At 43.5% G+C, this 16686-nt stretch overlaps 1 protein-coding gene across 1 annotated transcript in view; it reads right to left on the reverse strand.

Annotated features, from left to right (window-relative positions):
- The window catches only part of chd3 (chromodomain helicase DNA binding protein 3), a 67450-nt gene extending 50975 nt beyond the window's left edge, over positions 1-16475 (reverse strand). Inside the window, exons 1-8 of the mRNA XM_079491329.1 lie at positions 16253-16475; positions 12598-12731; positions 11877-12065; positions 11068-11195; positions 10369-10613; positions 9559-9704; positions 9087-9225; positions 6728-6900 (exon numbers count right to left, since the gene is read on the reverse strand). Coding sequence (XP_079347455.1) covers positions 6728-6900; positions 9087-9225; positions 9559-9704; positions 10369-10613; positions 11068-11195; positions 11877-12065; positions 12598-12731; positions 16253-16415 — 1317 coding nt within the window. The 5' untranslated portion in view covers positions 16416-16475. The remainder of the gene's footprint in view (positions 1-6727; positions 6901-9086; positions 9226-9558; positions 9705-10368; positions 10614-11067; positions 11196-11876; positions 12066-12597; positions 12732-16252) is intronic.
- Positions 16476-16686: the final 211 nt, after the last annotated feature.

Genomic DNA, 16686 nt, shown 5'->3' on the forward strand with positions numbered 1-16686 from the left:
TGCGATCAAAAATAAGAGTGGTGATAAAGGGCATCCCTGTCTACAGCCTCTATGGATCCTAATCGGTCTAGATATATTATTGTTGGTTAGTATTTCTGCATATGGATCGTTATACAACAGTCTTACCCATTTACAAAAGTTCTCCCCCAAGCCAAATCGACCAAGAAGCTCGAATAGAAACGGCCACTCTACGCGGTCGAAAGCTTTTTCCCCATCGAGAGATAAAAAGGCTGTATCTGGCGCCCCCTCCTGGACATGCAATAAATCCAATACTCTCCTTACATTGTGAAAACCCTGGCGGGCCACCATGAACCCATTCTGGTCCTCATCTATAATTTCAGGTAGAATAAGTTCTAGTCTCTTTGCAAGTATTTTGCAAAGTATCTTAAGATCAGAATTTAAGAGGCTGATTGGACGCATATTTTCGCATCTATCATTTGATTTACCAGGTTTTGGCAAAAGTATAATGAGGGCTCCTCTCAAAGTGGGAGGCAATACTCCCTCTTCAAAAGATTCAGTATACATGTCCAAGAGGGGTCTCGCCAATCTGCCCGCAAATCTTTTATAAATGTCTATCGGCAGACCATCAGGCCCTGCAGCTTTTCCAGACTTCATATTACTCATTGCCTCCAAAATCTCACCAATACTCACATCTGCCCCCAGCTTTTTACTGTCTTCCTCTCGAATTTTAGGAATATTAATTCCATCCAAAAAGGAGCTCTCAACTACATCTTCTTGATTTGTCTCGGAGCTATATAATTTACCATAATAATCTCTAAATGCCTCGCAAATTTGGATAGGGTCTTCTATCGTCTCCCCAACATCATTTTTTAACATGTTGATTGCTCTTTCAGTTTGCATTTGTTTAATGCGCCAGGCTAGAACCCTGCCAGACTTCTCACCCTGGTCAAAGATAGTTTGTTTGAGCTTTAACAAATTAGCTGCTGCTTTGGAAGCGGATATTTCATTATATTGTGCACGTAATAATAATATTTCCTGATGTAATTTAGGACAAGGCTTCTTAAAGTAAGAACCTTCCATAGCTTTAATTTTTGATTCCAGTAATATAACTTTTTGTTTGTTTTTCTTTGTTTTGGAGCTCGTAAAATTTATAATCTGTCCCCTAATAAAAGCCTTAAATGCTTCCCACCTTATAGTTGCCGATGTTTCATCCGTATTTGTAGCAAAATAGGTGTCTATTTGTTCTTCCAAAAAAGTTATCAGCTCAGGGTCCTGGAGCCATCTCTGCTCAAACCTCCACTTAGGGGGGTCCCGCATCCGACCTGGGTCTACATAAATCAAACTATTAGGAGCATGATCTGAAATTAGGATACTATCATACACACAGTCCTTAACTCTATTTACAAGACTTGCAGAAACCAGAAATAAATCAATTCTACTGTACGTTTTGTATGTACTAGAATAGCATGAGTATGCAGATACACCAGGGTTTCTATCTCTCCATATGTCTCTAAGATTTAAGTCTTTGGAAAACTGGTGAATAACTTCCCTACTTTTAGAGTGAGTTTTGTCTGAATGAGTAGATCTATCTTCAGTAGGATTAGGGGTCACATTCCAGTCCCCCGCTATCAGATAATGACCCCCAAGAGATGTCAATAATATAAATAAGTTACTGAAAAACTTTGGGTCATCATTGTTCGGTGCGTAGATATTTACCAAAATAAGACACTCTGCAAAAAGATTACCTTGAATTATCAAATATCGCCCCATTTTATCGGCAATTACCTTAGTAACATTAAATGGGATAGATTTGTGTATAAGAGTCATGACCCCCCTAGCCTGGGAAGTGAAAGGTGCTGAAAACACCTCCCCTCGCCATCTTTTCCTAATCCTAATATCCTCATTCAGTATCAAATGCGTTTCCTGGAGAAAGACAATACTCGAGTGGATATCTTTTAACCTTCCCATCACCTGCTTAACCTTTTTGATTTTTTGTAAACCCCTACAATTCCATGAAGTGAATTTAACCTCCAATTCTCTAGCCATAATCACATATCTCAAATGACTTTTCTGAACCTGAATTTAGAGCAGTGCCTTCAACAAACAAATAAACACATAACATGAAAACAAAGGCTGCGACAGTGAGCCTGAAAAACAAAAACCCCAAAACCCCTGAGCCCATCGAGTAGGCTTGCCCCCCCCCCCCTGCTTCCCACTTCAAAAAGGTTAAAGACCACTCCACACAATGTGAGGAATGACCCAGCATCACCATTCGCCTCGTGATAAACTCTCCCTCCCCCAATATAAGTGAAAACAGAATTTAAACCATAGTATTAGACCTTGAGCAGAAAATAAAAAATAAATAAAAAAAATAAAATATTTTTTTTTACAACCGATGTTTAATCTTTTCCCTTCCCCCATCTCTCTTTTTTTTTTTTTTAAATATATAATATAATTATACTTTATTTTTTAATAAATTATTTTTTGTATAATAATACTGTATATACACATGCACATACACGCACATGCATGCATATACATACATGTGCACACACAACCCTTAGTAGTGAACTATCCAAAAACATAGTTTTCCTGGTTTTATTAAATCCCCCCCCCCCCCCCCCACCCATTGCCTTCTTTTAAATTTAGATTGTGTATTTAATGTAAAACGAAATATAAATGTGTACCAAAAGAGTACACTATTCTGCAATCTATCCCTTCAAAGTTGTGCCATGAAAGCCCTGTGGCAGGGGACACTACACAAAATGCTATACTATAAATCCGGGTGTAGTACCGGAGGGTACCAGCAGTGGTGCTCCCTCAAAATTAAGATGACCCTTAGGTCTGTACAATGATCCGGAACTGAAATACAAAACCGGGACCCAGATGCATCATGGGAAATTGAGTCCCGTGCCGAGACACGGTACTATAGTGTCATCATTTATCCCCAATTACTATAATAAGTACAAACCACACGATCTAGTTATAGGATAATAATAATATAAAGCTTCCCCAACCAAAAAACAACATCAGCCTGAACCATAAACAAAGACGGGGAGAAAAAAAGAACCCCCACGGCCCCCAACATATTAGCCTTCAGCTAACAGTAGCTCCAAGATAACAACAAGCTAGCATATCATTCAAAACAAATCGAGACACTAAAACCAAAACATTTAACGTCATTCAGAGTACAACTCAGTATAAAATAATATCGCGTGCCGAGCACAACTATGATCTGAACATATCAAAATTATATCACGGTTTACTGTATAGAAAAAAATACATTAAAGGGATATATAAAAAGTTCTGTGCCCCGTGTTGGTTTAGCTGCCTCGGGCTAGCTAGCTAGCCAGCCTACCTCACATCCTCACTTCTCCGCGGCTCCACTGCTGACTGCTCCAGACACGTCTTTTATTCGTCGAATAAAGTCATCCACGTCCGCTGGTTTGTCAAAGGACTGAGTTTTGTTTTTATATGTCACCAATAACCTAGCTGGAAACATTATTCCTTGACGTAGCCCAGGGATCTCTCGAAGTTTTTGTCGGACAGAGTCAAAAACTTTTTGCTGCTTGCGCACCTCATCGGTCAAATCGGGATAAAGTTTTATAGATGTATCCCCGTGCTTGATTTGGCCCTTGGTTCGAGCAGCCCTCATCACCTTCACCTTGTCTCTATTGTCCAGGAATTTCATGATGAGAGTCCTCGGAGGAGCGTTGTCTTCTCTTCTCGGCCCAATCCTGTGGGCCACTTCAATGGTTAGCTTCGACGTTAAGTCCAATGTTTTTACCAGCCACTGCTCGAGAAAGTCACAAGCATCAGAACCCTCTGTCTTCTCTGGCAAATTTACCAATCTCACATTGGATCTTCTGGACCTTGTTTCTCCGCTCAGAACCTTTAGCTCCATTTGCTTGTACTTCTTTTCCAGGTCCTGGACCTTAGCCTGTAAGCTAGCAACAATGTCCTCAGTGCCAGAGATGCGAGTCTCCGCACCCTTGACTCGTTCTTTGCAATCTCCGACCTCTTTCTTCATACCTTCAATCGCCGACATGACTGAATCTAACTTTTGTGAGAATTCGGATTTCATCTCCTTGATAGCCTCGAGAATAGAGCAACTTGCACTCTCTGAGCGACGGCCCGTGTCTTCCCCCTCAGCTCCCGAGCTCTCAGCCCCAGCCATGTTGCTAGCATTAGCTTCCCCGCTTTCCTTGGACCCAGCAGAACCAAAGCTCAACTTGGCTTGGTTTTTGCCACCTCGTTTGGGCATTCTTTTGTTATTCATCATCAGGTTGCTTAAATAAAACTGCTCACTTTTCCATTAGTCTGTTTTTTTTGTTAAATAATTTGTAACAAGCTGCGGAGTTGAGAGACACACGTCCGTCTAGCTTGCCGCCATCTTGAAAAAAAAAAAACACCACCACCTTTCTTAATGAGATTTACATATACTAGAAGTTTGAGCCGCTATACGGAGCCCTCAGAGTTATCGTCGAAGTGTGCTTGAGCAAGACGCTTGCACCACTGATCCGATATTTTAATTGAATTACATTGGTTAGTTAGGTTAACACCTAATGCAACACTGAATATATGAATTGTTTTCAGCGTATACTCATTTTTGCTTCATCGCACGCTAAAATGATGTAGAAGCAAAGAAAAGTAAATAATAACTAGAAAGGTCGCAATTTAAAAAAATTGCAAAGTGTGGTTGCCGCAGTGGCTTACATATGCCCCTCCCACTGATATTGCCAGCCAATTACAATGTCACGTCACCCCTGCAATCATGCGTAAGTAATTCGGAGGGGATTTATCCCCCAAAAATCATGTTTTTGCGACAAACGGTTACATTTTTGGCATTTGCGGCGCCCCCTATGGATGAAAATGGAATTGCTTTTGGAACTTGGTTGATTGAACAACCCGCGACATGTGATTACAATTTGGGATGGATCGGACATTCTGTTCGTGATTTATGGCCTTTTTTGTAAAATAGGCCACTCCTACTATCTTCGGGCGACGATTACGACCGAACGATACGCAGTACCAAAATTCTGTAGTTGGTGTTTTAATCGGATGGGTCCGGAGATCATGTGTGGCGATTTTTGTGAGATTTGGACAAAATATGTAGTAGGAGGAGCCAAAAGTGTGTTTTGGAGAAAATTCTAATTTTGCAGGATTTCTTTCTAGGTTGAAAATGGGCGTGGCCTATATGTGGAAATGCATCATGACCCAAGGAATCCATGGAAAAGGAAATTTAGATTTTACGACTTACGGTTCAAGAGTTATAGGGGAAAACGTAAAATAATTTTTCTGCAAGAAACGGTTACATTTTTCGCATTTGCGGCGCCCCCTATGGATGAAAATGGAATCGCTTTTGGCTTTTGGTTGATTAAACTACCCGCGACATCTGGACATTCCGTTCGTGATTTTAGGCATTTTTTGTAAAATAGGCCCCTCCCACTAACTTTGGACGACGATTAAGGCCGAACGATACGGACAAAAAAATTTCAAAAAATCTGAAAAAAATTTAAACGCAGTCCGATAGGTCCAGAGATCATGTGTACCGATTTCTGTGAGATTCGGAAAAAATCTGTAGAATCAGAAAATAAAAGTGTGTTTTGAAGAAAATTCAAAATGGCGGAAAGTCTATCCTGACGCAAATGGGCGTGGCCTATATGGGGAGATGCGTCATGACCCAAGGAATCCAGGGCAAAATAATTTTGATTTTACAACCTATGGTTCAAGAGTTATAAGCCAAAACATAAAGTGGGCATCCCCATTATAAGTCTATGGAGAACTAATTAATTAATCATCAATTAAACTATACAACGGATCTCTTAGCAATGAGCAAGCACACGATTCCCGATGAAGCCGGTCGATTTGACATATGGCTCGAGTGTGTGCGCCAAAAACTGTGGGAGGAGTAGTGTGCCAAAGTATCCAAATGTACAATAACAATAGTCTGGTTGCCCTGTTAGGGCAACCACACTAGGCAACCACACTAATTTTAAAAAATGGATTGTAAAATCTCTTGAATTTGATGTCATCATCTTTAATGTGGTACCAACCAGAGCCATCGAGTAAGACAGAGTTACGACAACTCCGTTCACTTCATGGGGCCAGTCCAATGGCGGCTCTTCTACATAGACTTCTATTGCCGAATAGTGACAAAGGCCTGAACCGGAAGTTTACGGAGTCTATGGGCTTTACGTGACAAACAAGTTACATGAACCACGTGACCGGGCTGTTTTCTGCCCCCTCAATGTCGTAACTCTGTCTTACTCTGGTACCAACGCACCTGCTAACCATCACTTATCAGAACCGCCTGGTTTTGGAGATCATAATGTGAGATGTGGAACCAAGCAAAATCACACAAAGCCAATAACATAATATAATTGCTGTCGGGAGGAAACTCCATTTTTGAGGTTTTAGATTTTTTGGCATAAATCAGTGCTATTGAATACCCTTCACGTCTGTGTGTTGTTTCGAAAATATTGAACCAATGGAACGTGTTTTGGACAAAACCTCTTAACTCCATTGGACACTCAAAATGTCTGCTAAAGCAACTAACCCCACCACCTCTCCCCCTCTCATGGAATTAATTGACAATATATAAAGTTAGAACACCAACTTTGATGATGAACTTTAAGGTTTTCTTAATTTCCTGAAAAATGGATATTTTTCATTTCCTGAAAAATGAACATTTTGGAGTTATGAGGTTTCCTACACGACAGCAGAGAAAGATATCATCAATCAATAAAGCACCATCATTACTCACGCAGTGGGGGCAGCTCCACTTGCCGTCGGGGGCCTTGTCCAGCTCCGGCTCAAGGCAGACGAGGTGGTAGGCCCTGGGGCAGGTGTCACACAGGATGATCTCACCGCCCTGCTGGCACACCTCGCAGTAGTCCTGGTGGTCTGTCTCATAGCCGTCCTCCTCGACTCCTGCCACTGGACAGACAGACAGACAGTCAGTCACAAAAAGACATTGAGTAAAAAGATTTTAACCCATTTAGGCCTGACGTCGAAATAAAAAAAAAGTCTTCTAAAAGAATATATGTTAAAAGATTTATGCTGCATTTTCACGATTTTTCAAAAATAGCAGACCTACAGCTTGTAGATCTGCTATTTTTCAATAGCTAAAGTATAACATAATGCTTAGTTAAAAGACCAAAATGGATTCCCGCCCAGAATGGGTTAATACAATCTTTTTTTGAGGGGGCGCTCATCATCATCATCATTTTTCGACCGCGGTCGAGATCATAGATTTCACAATGCCACGCCAGACTTTCCGGGTCCTTCATTGCCATCCCCAGTTCCTGCTTATTGATGCATGTGTCCCTAGCGATGACGTCAGGGAACTACAGTTTTCTACCTCTGGTCTGCTTTGAGGCAGGACTCCAGAGAAGAAGGGAAGATATAACCTAGCAGTGGCCGGCAAACTGTGTTCTTCTGGATCGGACTAGTGAAGAAACACGGGGAAGGTTGCCGTATATTAGATTAGTCGATGGGTGGCTCTTCCAAGACAGATTTTGCGCTCTCATTAGAAGGCGGGTGCTAGGGGGCGCTAGCCCCTCCTATATACAGCTTTTGACCCCACACGTCTCATATTTGCCATTGACAATGAAAGGAGAAATTAGGTCAAATGTCCCTCAAATATGACGTAGATTTGTGGCAACACAAACATTAAATGCCATTGACAATGAAGGGAACATTTACATCATATGTAGACAAGCAAATCGGTTAACCAATCACATAAATTCAGTTGTTCATGAGATGATGTATGATTATGTATAATGACAAGAGCGCCCCTCACTTCACACGGGTGTGATATATACAGGTTTAATGTTTGTTTTTAGTTCAATGTTTGTTTTAAAAACGCCATTGACAAAATGTACGTCATATTGTCCCTCTTTACGTCATAGTGTCTCTTTATTGTTAATGGCATTTAATGTGGGATCAAGTGACATCATCAGGGATGGAGATCTATATGTCATCAATATTAAGCCCATATTTGGAGATCCCTGATGTCATCAATACTGGCCAGAAACTCTACATCTGACCTCAAACCCTTAGATCTCCATATATGGATGGAGCTGACCTGTTCTGACATTCCATATGTTGATCCTTCCCCATCCATCCTTCCTCTTCGATGTCTCCCTTTTGACTGATACCTGTCCATTCAAACTCTAGACGCGCCTGCCCCAAAGTTATTAGTGCAGCCGCGCCCGGCAGCCTGCGAAAACTAGCAGTCTGCTGTCACCCAGGCGGATGCGTGCACACGACCTCGTCGCTTCTTGCCCTCAGGCGTCTTACTGGTATATAATATACTCCAAGGCGAGGACACGCTGCGATTGGCCAGTATGCCCTTTGACTGGCAGTTCTGCCTTGGTGCCTTGCACTCATTGTCTCCCCTATTATACATACAGTCAAGCCCCCTTACCTTCAGGCGCGGATTTACTGTAGGCAAAGTAAGGCATTTGCCTTACTTGTTTTTGCCTCCCCTCAGTCAAGCAGCTTTTTCTGTATTATTTGCTATGTATTTTGCCCTATTCAAGGCTGACAGACAGTGTATCAGACAGAATAATACACATCTATTCTCTCCTGTGTCCTGCGTGTCTGGAAGGTGTTGGGTCTTTTCACACTAGTGTGAAACGTGTCTGCTAGATGCCTGTATGGCTGCAACCCCCCAGGACCGGTTTTCACGTCACGACATATAAACACCACACCATCAATGTCCCGACCTCATTCTTCATTTGATTCTTGAGACAGCAGAGACACGCGATGGCACCGGAGAAAGAAAAAAGTTTGTCCAGGGCAGACGTTGAAGACGCCTAAACCTGTAGGCGTACTAGCTAGGCGACCACCACACCGCTAAGCTTACACCACCACCACCCGCACTGGGGGGAGAACCAGAGGTCCCTCGTTGTGCTGCTTTTGCACGCTTCTGTCGCTGGTATCGACAGAAAATTGGGGATCAATAATAGCTATGATCGAGGAGCCACCAACTCAACCAATCAATGGGAAATGTAACTACGTGCAAGGGAACTACCCTTGCACGTAATTGCCTGGTCTGCCTACCTCGTATTGGCATTGCTTCTTACTCATAAAGAGTTCCTGGCTCCGCCCCTGCTTACCTTTCTTCTTCTTCTTGGCAGGCCGTGCTGCTACTTTCTTGTTCTTCTTCAAGCGTCCGGAGCTGTCCGAACGAACTGAAGAGCTGTGGACGCTGGAGTTCTCCTGTTCGGATCCTCCTTCTTCATCTACATCCTCACTCTGGACGAGAGTGGGAGGAAAGGGGGGTGGAAGAAAGGTGGGGGAAACAAGTCAGCAAGGGACCAAATAGACAGAGCCAAATTGAGAATGCCACATTTTTCATTCACAATGTATCCATCAATCCATTCAGTCACCCACCCATCCATCCATCCATCCATACAATAGATCTCTGCAAGGGCCTTTGTCATAGTGTGAACACTTGATGAATTGAATACATAGGACCACAATGGAAACAAGACCTCAGAGCTTTTTGTGTTACCATTTTAGCATTATTGTACCTCTGTACTTTACTCTGCAAACCGTTAATAAAGTATTCAATCAATCCAAACGTACTGAACAGCTCTTCTTCCTCTTGGCAGGTACAGGTATGGCTGCCAGCTTGATACGGATGGGGGCCATCTTCTTGGCCTTGGCTACAGCCGCAGCCTTTTTCTTGTCTTGGACACGAGGGCTCTTGCTGCGCTTCTTATAACCTACCCCTGGGCAGACAGAGAGAAAGAAAACTCTGGAAACGATTCATCTGAATCTTTTCTCTCGATCGATTTCTCACCATTCCTGTATCCTAATCAGAAGAAGAATAACAAACTGCACATTACATTTGATTCTTCTAACAGCATTCTAGCTTTCTTTAACCCATTTTGACCTGAGATCAGATTCTAAAAATGTATTCTACATCCTGACAGTTTTCTGAAAAAGCTATGTTTCTATGTCAGTGGTTCTTCTATTTAAAAAAAATAGCAGATCTACAAGCTCATAGCGCGCCGCGCTATGAGCTTGTAGATCTGCTATTTTTCAATAGCTAAAGCATAACATAATGCTAACACCAAAAGGGGTTAACATGTATACGGTCAAAGAGGAAGCAGGAAGAGAGATATAAAGCAGAGATTCTCCAAGTGGGATCCAGGAACCCCCAGGGGGTCCTTGAGGGGGTTCCAGAGGGTCTCAAGCAAAATGTGTTAATATAGCATCAAAATCAGTTACTTTAACCTTAAATGCATCGGCTATAATTTGAAAATAGCCAAACTACAAGCTCACAACGTCAACGTGTCACAATTTAAAGAATATTTTGGAAACATTTTAACAATGCCAATCTTGGGGATACCACCGAGATAAGGAAGGGGAAGGTGGTGTTTAGCCGCTGACCTTTGCCCTCTTTAGTCTTGGCTTTGCGAAGCGGAGGCGGCTGCGGAGGCGGTTCTGGGGAGGCAGGTCTCGCCGCAGCTGAGACCTGCTCGGCGACAGCGATGGCAGCAGCGGCTGCGGCCGCCGCCACGGCGGCACCGTTGCCTTTGAAGGGGTTGTTGGAGCTGAACTCCCTCCACTTGGCGCCCAGGATGGTCATCATCTTCGACATGGGGATTTTGGGGTTTTTCTTAGCGATCATGGGCCTGGTAGAGAGAGGTTAGTCTAAACCTTTCCCCCCAACTTGAGTTACATTTATGAGCACTTCAAATCGATTAATTTCATGGCATATTAAATTTCTCAGTTATGTTTCGGGAAATCAAAATATTCAATGTCCTAATTTGGAACCGACCAACATCACTTTGCAGCAAGTTAGAGCATGACTGATTTATCAGTGATATTGGTCTATCACAGTGATATTGGTCTATCACAGATGCGAAATCCTTTTTACAGAACATAATGCAGAAAAGGATGGTTGGGTTAATATAGAAATGGTTCTATTTGTGGGGTTTTCAATACCAGACATAGGAGGAAAATCGTACATTAATGGCCAGATCAAACAAAATGGTCATAATCCAGTAAATATTCCATAAATATGACATCTTCACACAGGTGTAACACAGCTGTAACACCACAGGTGGACTATTGTATGAGTGATACCTCATGAACTGGCTGAAGGCCTTGTAGTTGGTGAGTTCCGTGTAGTCCTCCTCGGTGAAGGTATGGTCAACATCCTCCAGGCCCCACTCCTTGGCCAGCTGAGCTGACGTCTTCTGCTCTATTGGTTGCTGAGAAGAGAACAGATCACAGGGGCTGTGTTCACATTAAGTATTTTACTTTGCCACTTAAAGTTCTCCAGAATGGCACTAAAACAACCTCGATACAAGTTCTGTTTTAAAACCGCAGAAATCTTGAGTGTTGTTGACTATGGATGAGAAAAAGAAAAAATCTTACTAGTATTATTACAAAACCCATGGATAACAGCATATTGCCAGGTAAATATTCTTGTCAAAATAGTTGGATGTAAGGAATTACATTATTAAAGGTACGAAGTATGAAAGTATGAAAACAAATATGGTTCAACATAAAATATGTCTCTCCTACATTGAAGAATCAATTCATACAAACGTCTACTACTAGTAGACATTTGTACTACTAGACTACTATTTTATTTAAACTAGGTTACACTAGGAAGGCAACAATGAATTTTATTCATAAATATAGGCCAGTTAGGAGCTACTTTTAGCCTTAAGATGTTTCATGAACGGTCCCAGATTACTCAAATCACTGACCAGATAATTCCCTTTATAGGGTTATTCACACATAAGTACATGGATCCTCTACTTTAGATGTTTATCATTTTGATAAACCTGCTTGTTTTGCTTTGACACCAAAAGATGTACACTCCATTTTGCTTTGACCCCATTTTCATTAACTAGTTTTGTTTGTGTTTCTTTCCTTTTTTGTACCTTTGTTGTTTCCTCCTGGCTGCTGTCCCTGTCGCCATCATCTTTTTTCTTCTTCTTGGTTTTCTTCTCCTTCTTCTCCTTGTGCTTCTTCTTCTTCTTCTTCTCGCCGGATCCATAGTCGCTGGCTGCGCTGTCTGAGTTCTCGCCATAGTCTCTGTCTCTGTCTGAGTCTCTTTCTACATCACTGTCCTGAAGAAGACGAGCGAGGAAAAGGAGGAGAGGGAGTGAGAGGATGAGACGTGAAAAAAAGATTCAAGGACAAATGGAATCAAGTAGGGATGCACCGAATATTCGGCCACCTAAACTATTAGGCCGAATAGTGGCAAAAATGCATATTCGGTATTCGGTTCAGTTGATTTTAGAGCCAAAAACGAATAGTCAAAGAACCGGGGGTTACCGGTTACCTTTCGGAACATACTGTTTTGTTCTGATGACGTGATCAAAATGTAAACATGTCTTTTGCCATTATCATGAAGCTCTACAAAAAAGGCACGGCCATGACAGCAATGGTACAATGGTATATATATATAAATCATATTCGGCTATTCGGTATCCGGTTTCGGCCAAGAATTTACCATTCGGTGCATCCCTAGAACCAACTGTAAGAATCCATTCGGCTCCATTTGTATAATGCGGGTCCCTGGACCCCACTTTGAGAACCACTAAAATGATTACAAGGTGATTTAGATTACAAATCCAACAGACAGTGCTCAAAACTTACAATCTTCTTGCGTTTTTTGGCTTTGATGGGTTTCCCCTCCTTCTGTTTGTCTTTCTTCTTGATCTCCTTCTTCTTTTTGGGTCTTCCTTTCTTTCTGACTGGGCTCTCTGTGTCCGGTGCCTCCCTCTCTACGTCTGGAGGAAACGGTTGAATGTCAGAAGCAGCGGAGACAACAGATTAAGGCAGTTGGTCACAGTGATCTTCCCAATAATCTGCTGCTACCATACATCCAGCTAATCCCCTGTTGAACACTTTCACAACAAAAGCCGCATAATGGCAGCCGAGGTGCCAGCGGTGACCTCTGCCCTTGACTGAGTTGCGACATATGCCAAATTAGTTCCAGTCGGTGTGTAGTAAGTGGATTTGACAGTTGGTATTGGTTCAATACAAAGCACAGGCATAATTGGCTTATGGAGGTATTCCTATATGAACAATGCTAATGCCAGATCAGGGCATTTAGATTATACCACTGCAGTGCCTGTTGGGGGGGCATGGTCATTTGGGGTGTGGGGATGTTTTGGAACGGTGTGAGCGTTTGGAGTGGCTCGTTTGCTTGGCCCCTGGAAGTGCTGCTTGCAGCAATGGTTCTCAAGTGGGGCCTCAACAGTGGTTCTTGGGGGGGGGAGGTGGGGGGGTGGTCCTACACTGCCTGAGTCCTGCAACTCCCTCCATTGCCCCGCTTCCCTGTTCCTCTGTCCGTCCGTCCCCCCCCCCCCCCCCCCCCCCCCACACACACACACTCATGTGTCACGGCCAGGAGGACAGCACTGGCCGGCTTTGCTCCGTGGTGGGAAATATTGCTCTGTGTTGGCATTGCCTTGAGGGGGTAATAATTGACTATTCTGTGCCTTGCAACTCGAACGGGCTGAGACGGACGGCTCTAGCAAAATTCGCAACGTTCGACACAGCAACTTGCGCGCTTTAGCGTGCTCAGTGGCATCTCTCGCGGCTCAAGTTCGCTACTATAGTAGTAGGAACAGGGAGGCGGGGCAACGGGGGAATCTACAGGGCAGGGAGCGCTGTAGGAAACACTCCATAACTTCCAGCGAGTCCCCCAGCAAAATGAGGAACAGTTTCACTTAAGCCATATTTTATTTTCCAACTATTTCGGAAATAACCGACACATCTTCTCTAATGGGGGGTCCCTGGCACAAAATATTTTCAAATGGGGAGTCCACAGCCAAATACATTTGGCTCTTGACTTTGAATATGATGACCACTAATTGTAAGCAGCTGTCCCAAGAAACAGTCAACCAATCGACTTCCCACTCAAAGATTCCAAAGTTAGAATTATGGTATGTAATAATCATAAAGGTAACTGGAATGCTCGTCTTAAAACACACTCACCCTAAAAAATAATTTGCCAACCTCGCGGCGACCGCTCGGTGGGGCGGTTCTTGTATTCTTTAATTTGTTTTTACTGAGGATAAGTTTAGAAATAAGTTTAGGGTTAGGCATAGATTTAGGTTAGACTAGGAATAGGGTTAGGTTTTGGCTGTAGGCCTACGCCGAGGCGAGCATTCTGGTATAAACACAAGTCTTTTAAGAGCTGTATTACTGCATTTTCTGTTGGAGTAAAGTAGCCTACATCATATCAATACATACATATCTCTAGTAGGTCATGGTAACTGGTAACAAACTGTTGTAAACATGGATTGACTCACTCCTATTACATAAAACGCTCCGAATTTGAATCGCTAAAGAAGCCAAATCTTTTGCAGGTTCACTGACTACTATAATTTGCTCTTTTCCTTTTCAGAGCACAGATTTTCCATGGTAGCCTTAGCAGGATAATCAGGGAAATGTATTCTGAAATCTGAAGTCACAGCAGCTCATAACTAAATCACTGGGAAGGCAGTGAGTGGAGAGAGAGAGAGAGAGAGAGAGAGAGAGAGAGAGAGAGAGAGAGAGAGAGAATTCGATTTTGAGAGAGAGATAATTAGATTGAACATTTTGAGAGAGGGAGGGAAAGAGAGGGGGAGAGAGAGAGAGAATGAGAATGAAAGCTAGCTCGAGGCTAAACACACAGTGAGTGAACCATAACCAGAATGAGGGCTGCACAGTCTCCCTCGTCGCACCAGTCTGCTTGATAGGCCACATTTGTTCCATTTTATTGTCTGCCTTGCCTTTGTACTGGAGGAGGACTGGTAACAGTCAGCATGCAGTGCGCGCGCGCCCCGCCACCATGCAGCTCTCCCCGCGCATCCAGGCTAGAAGTGCAGCTGAGAAAAGTGCCGCCAGAGGCGGCAGCAACACGCAAACCGGTCTCGGTGATTCAGAGGCCGCCAGCCCGCCACTGCCTCCAGGCAGCGAGACATGAAGTGTCAGCGTGCTGAACTGGAACGACTTCCCACATTCCCCCCTCCGCATTCCCACACCTATGGGAGGGTGCTGCTCGACATCGAGCCGCTGGAGGTCGCGGGGGGTTATAGAGGCCACGACGGGAAGGGAAAGGGAAGCGCGCTAATTGATTTCGACGCGTGTCTTGTTGTGGTGTCACAAAGGGCTGGCCTGGCCCTGAAATGAATAGGCTCTTATTTGACAGCTGCATTATTTATTAGGCATTATAGAAGGCAAACATGCAGGCAACTTTTTGACATCTGAGGCTGCAAAAAGTGCAAATTAATCTGGCCACGTTGTTCATTAAGCCATATTACTTTCACTGCCATTTGCTTTCACGCATGCAATGCATGCATGCATAACTTCCTATAGTCCTCCTCCCTCCCACAGAAACTCCTATGCCATGTAATAGCCTATAGCATATTGATTTTTGCAGAAAGGCTTTGTTCTTCTTGCATTTTGTGATGTTAAAAAGGGGGAGGGAGGAGAAAGAAAATAATAATTTAAAAAAATGTATGACGAGTAGCCCTTTATGGGAGTGAGAGCATCAAATTCTTTGTAAGAGCCTATTATTTAAGCTATTAGTGAGGCAAGTGAGCTACAGTGAAAGTGGCAAACACACACACACACACACACACACCTAATGTTATGATGTGAAGTGAGCGGCATGCACTGTCTGTCCTATTTGTAACTGTCTCCGTCACAGCGACAATGGGTTGGGGGAAGTTTGAGTCACACACACAGCACAGCACTGACTGACACTGACAGCAGAATGTCACACTATCATCTTTCAGCTTTCATGCCTGACAGCAGCAAACGCATCATCATCACCATCATCTCTTCAGATCCGATAGAGAGAGATCAAATATAGGCTGCTATGGCCGGGAGTCCATGTTTGCTTGCAGCCAGTCCTGCAGGCGAAGCTTTACCCTTCACGGCGACCTTATTTATAATAATATTGCAATCGTTGTGTGCGCCGTGCGGGTCCGGGACAGATCGAAGGGATAAACAAGCAAACGTGCGTCAACTTTAGGAACCGCAAATAAGGTGAAACGAAAGGCGCCTCCTCGGCAAGTTGGTTTAAAGTTGCACTATTTTAACTCTTAGCTTTGGGATTATTATGTTCTGAATCGAGCTACGGGAGCGCAACACTTTGGATGTGCGGGAACATCATCATCCAACGACCCACGGGGCAGAACGCTGCGAGGTGTTTGATCATCATAACGGGGTTTTGGGAAAAGAATGTGGAGTATGTGTGTGTCAGTGTGTGTGTTTCTATTTTGTATGCGCGCTCCCGTGTCTTTCTCTACTGTACCTGGCGCGGCTCGTGTTGCAGTTTCTCGAGGCGCCGCCGGCGAGTTTATGTCGCTTGCGTTCTCGTCCAGGTCTCCGTCGTCCCCTTCTTCATCAAAATCTCCTCCCTCGGAATTAACCACCATGCCCTCGTCTTCCCCACAGGACCGGAGAGGAGAGGACATTATATTCCCGTCATCGGATCCGTCCGCTATTCTCCCCGAATTATGATATTTATTTAATATTCAAATCGGCACAGAAAAAAAGTGGGGGGCGTTTTGGAATATTTTACACTAGGCAGAGCAACAAAGATGGCCGCCCTTATATTTATTTTTTAACAACCCCCCCAATAAGAAAAATCCCCTTACATAAAAAATGGCTGACTATATTATTTCAGAACGCACCCCCTCCTCCTTTCTATCTCTCTCGCTCTCTCCTTCTCCGTGAACTCGCCCC

The sequence above is a fragment of the Electrona antarctica genome, assembly GCF_951216825.1.
Source record: "Electrona antarctica genome assembly, chromosome: 21".
NCBI lineage: Eukaryota > Metazoa > Chordata > Actinopteri > Myctophiformes > Myctophidae > Electrona > Electrona antarctica.